Consider the following 4,069-nt stretch of genomic DNA (forward strand, 5'->3'; position numbering starts at 1 on the left):
CATAGACTATATTATACATTCTCAGTATTCTCTATATTATACACTCCTGTTACCGGTGTGCGTGCGTAGGAGGCGTTATCAGTTGTCGTGTATCGTGAAGCATTCTGAGCATTCTGCTGTTGTTTCCGCGCTGTACGTAGGAGGAGGCGCGCCTCTTCAACCTCGACTGGAAGGTACCGTGCGTGCTCTACTTTGTGCGCAAGGACATCAGCAAGCGCTTCCAGGATCCCGTCAAGAACCCGATCACGACCGACGTGCTGCTTAACGAGGCGTCGCTCGCGAAGAGCCGTGGCCGCGCCATCAGCTTCGCGCCGCTGCAGCCCAACGAGCTGCCACAGGCCGGGGACCTCGTCGGCCTCGACGCCGAGTTTGTCACCCTGAACCAGGTGAGTTCGTCAACATGTGAGTTCGTCAACAGGTGAGTTCGCCAAAGGTGAGTTCGTCACCATCAACAGGTGAGTTCGTGACCCTCACGTAGGTGAGACACAGGAGAAAACACAGAGCAGACAGTCGCATCAGCTAATGATAATGCCATCAGCAAGACTCCGATAATAAGTCAGGTGAGACACAGGTGCACAGTTTAATTAATTTTTTTAATTAATTTTTATTAGCTCAGCTGACGAAGTCAGATGCAGCTTGTAGAATCGCATGAATGTCCGTCCGTCCTTCCGTCCGTGTGTCAACAGTTACGGCACAAATCTTAACCGCGCGACAGAACAACCTGAAAATTCGGGACGTCGGGGGGGGATCGCGAAAAGGACTCGGGATGTCGAATTTGGGGGTCAAGGGTCAAAGGTCAAGATATGTCAATGGTGGGGGAGTGAGTTTATCAGAAGAATACCTGGCTACAGTACACGTCAGTTGAGCGCTGTCGCTCTGCGGCACTTGTTATTTTATAGGAAGAGGCAGAACTCCGGAGCGATGGAACCAGATCTACTATCAAGCCATCACAGATGTCGGTAGCAAGAGTGACATGTGTCAGAGGGTAAGCAACGTGCATACAAACGTCTAATTTACTTATCTTTCATAGTATCTATTGTAACTCCTATCACCTTTAATAAATTTGCAGTATACTACACCAAATGTATTTGTCTGCCTACAGCAAGGCTGTCCAATTAGTCATGAGCCTTTATTCTGCATATTAAACTAACTATTGCGAGATTTTTGCTCAGAAAAACTAAATATAGCTGAATATAGTCTCACCTGACAGTGGAAATATCACTGATTACATCAACATTAAAAATACCAAGATTTTATGCAGTTATAGCATAGAAAAATGGATTTGACCACATCGTAACAGCAATAAATTTTATCGTGTGCCGATAATGCCTAATGGCAGAATTGGTAAACTTGTATTTGTGTCGGTGATTAATTGAAAACAAGTGCATGATTTGTGAGAGCCTGTACTATGTCTACGGCAGATAAGCGGTGTCACCACAAGCTAATCCATGCTTCCGGCAGTTTCAAGATGAAATGAAACGAATGTTTACCAAACTAGTAGTTTGAAACTGGCACTTTTTTGGTGAATACGGTTCTAAGCCATTTTATTGTTACTCTAGACAATTGCTGTTAATCAAGCAATAACGGTAGGTGTCATGAAAGTGATGAAAACACTGGAAAACTCTCGCAATAGTTACTTTAACTGCAGTCATTACCACATGTAAGCTGTTTTTAATTCGCACAAATATTTTACAGGCTTAATCTCCCTATTTTGGCTATTTCTGTAGTTGTTATGTGTGGAAGTAATTCCCGTAAAAGTTTGGTATGGTTGCAAACGTATGATTTTGAAGAATAATAGCAGATTGACTACCATTTCCTGTGTGGGGGCAACTGTGTTTTATCTGACAGCAGTATACGACAGTATAGATGATTTGGCATTATACATTGTTTGTTTTTCATTAGGCAAAGTCCCCAGGAGGGTATGCCTTTCATAGATGACTATATCTCAACACAAGAACAAGTAGTTGATTATCTCACCAAGTTTTCGGGAATCAAGCCAGGTACCAACCCTATATTATGGACAATACCCCCCCCCATGTTTCACAAGTTGCTATTCCAGTATTGTAAAAATGCTATCCATTTCGTTTACAAATTCAATATTTTAGTATTAATATTTTGTTTTACACTTAAAATTACCCTAATAAATTCACGAGTTTTTTTTATTTAATACTTTAAAATTGCCAACATTATTACTTTAATATTTGCCGTTTGTGCTGTAATGCTTGTTTTTTATTCCTGCTTGGATACACTGTAAATTGCTCGTTTTGTTCGCACAACTTCCAGGCGATCTTGATGCTCAATTCTCCAACAAACATTTGACAACGCTCAAGTCTACATACATCAAGTTACGCCATCTAGTGGACGTCGGCATTATATTTGTGGGTCATGGACTCAAAAAGGATTTCAGAGTGATAAATCTTGTGGTGAGTGCACAAAAGCACCAAGAATAGAGTCAGCAGTCGCGACTGTATCTTCTTAAAGCACCGCCTAGCACCGTCTGTCATTGTGATTGCATGTTCATGGTTCAGTTGACAGCGGGCCGATATAATTGATCACATACACCCTGCAGTCAGACTCAACATCATGACTCATTGACGCATTCCTATCGCGGGACATGGAATTAGCCAAAATGTGAACAGGCCCAATTTCGCGCACTGCTATCTCTTCAGGTTCCTCCAGAACAGGTGATAGATACTGTGCAACTGTTCCACTTGCCTCGGCAGCGCATGATCTCACTCAAGTTCCTAGCCTGGTACTTTCTAGGTAAGTAGCATCATCTAGTGGCAGATCCAGGAATATATATGAAGTCTAAGAAAGAAGTCTAGAAGTCTAGATGTATATGATAGAAGTCTATGGGAGAGTCGATGAGTGTGGTGTGGGGTGTTGTGTGGGTGGGCAACATGGAGAATACGGTTGCAATTTGATGGATTTAGACTATATTTTCTATTTTAAAGTCGTTTAATATGTATTTCCACCGAGATAAACTTTTGCCACATACTGGAAAATTTAGGCCTGCATTTACAAAAGAGAATGGAGTGCAGTTCTTATCCCCTGGATCTTACCCAGTTCTTACCCTCGCCGCCTGTCACCTCTTCTCTCTTTCTCCCCGGCAGGCGTGTCTATCCAGTCGGACATGCACGACTCGATTGAGGACGCGCGCACCGCGCTGCGCCTTCACCAGAAGTACGAGGAGATGCGCCGCGACGGCGACGACGTCAGCACCGAGGTGAAGATACGTGAGATGTACGAGAAGGGCCGCGCGCTCCAGTGGAAGGCCCTCGACGGTGACCTTGACGGCGGCATACCCGCCGACATACTGCAGGACATGTGATTGGCCGCGAGGTCAAAGGCTGCTATTAACCACCTTGAGGGCGGCAAACCCGTGAGGTCGAAGGTCGGTGGGCAGGTTGACGGCGACCTTGAGGGCGGCATACCTGCCGACATACTGCAGGACATGTGATTGGCCGCGAGGTCAAAGGCTGCCATTAACCACCTTGAGGGCAGCATACCCACGAGGTCGAAGGTCGGCAGGCAGGTTGACGGCGACCTTGAGGGCGGCATACCTGCCGAGATACTGCAGGACATGTGATTGACTGTGAGGTCAAAGGTCGGAGGTCACCGTTAACAACCTTGAGGGAGGCATGCCTGCCGACATACTGCAGGACATGTGATGACCGAGAGGCCAAAGGTCGGAGGTCACCGTTAACAACCTTGAGGGCGGCATACCTGCCGAGATACTGCAGGACATGTGATTGACTGCGAGGTCAAAGGTCGGAGGTCGCCGTTAACGACCTTAAGGGCGGCATACCCACCAACATACTGCAGGACATGTGATTGGCCGAGGTCAAAGGTCGGAGGTCAGGTCGCCGTTAACGACCATGAGGGCGGTATACCCGCCGACATACTGCAGGACGTGATTGGCCACGAGGTCAAAGGTCGAAGGTTGCTGTTAATGACCTTGAGGGTGGCATACCCACCGACATACTGCAGGACATGTGATTGACTGTGAGGTCAAAGGTCGGAGGTCGCCGTTAACGACCTTAAGGGCGGCATACCCACCAACATACTG

The 4,069-nt window shown here is 46.3% G+C and overlaps 1 protein-coding gene across 2 annotated transcripts in view; it reads left to right on the plus strand.

The window, feature by feature from the left end:
• The window catches only part of LOC106807149 (PAB-dependent poly(A)-specific ribonuclease subunit PAN2-like), a 20,121-nt gene extending 16,721 nt beyond the window's left edge, over positions 1 to 3,400 (plus strand). For both annotated transcript variants that reach the window (XM_014809412.1, XM_014809413.1), the window contains exons 22-27: positions 141 to 386; positions 900 to 985; positions 1,903 to 2,000; positions 2,284 to 2,423; positions 2,670 to 2,763; positions 3,114 to 3,400. In XM_014809412.1, coding sequence (XP_014664898.1) covers positions 141 to 386; positions 900 to 985; positions 1,903 to 2,000; positions 2,284 to 2,423; positions 2,670 to 2,763; positions 3,114 to 3,331 — 882 coding nt within the window. In that variant the 3' untranslated portion in view covers positions 3,332 to 3,400. The remainder of the gene's footprint in view (positions 1 to 140; positions 387 to 899; positions 986 to 1,902; positions 2,001 to 2,283; positions 2,424 to 2,669; positions 2,764 to 3,113) is intronic.
• Positions 3,401 to 4,069: the final 669 nt, after the last annotated feature.

Source organism: Priapulus caudatus, unplaced genomic scaffold, assembly GCF_000485595.1.
Source record: "Priapulus caudatus unplaced genomic scaffold, Priapulus_caudatus-5.0.1 Scaffold197, whole genome shotgun sequence".
Taxonomy (NCBI): Eukaryota; Metazoa; Priapulida; class Priapulimorpha; order Priapulimorphida; family Priapulidae; genus Priapulus; species Priapulus caudatus.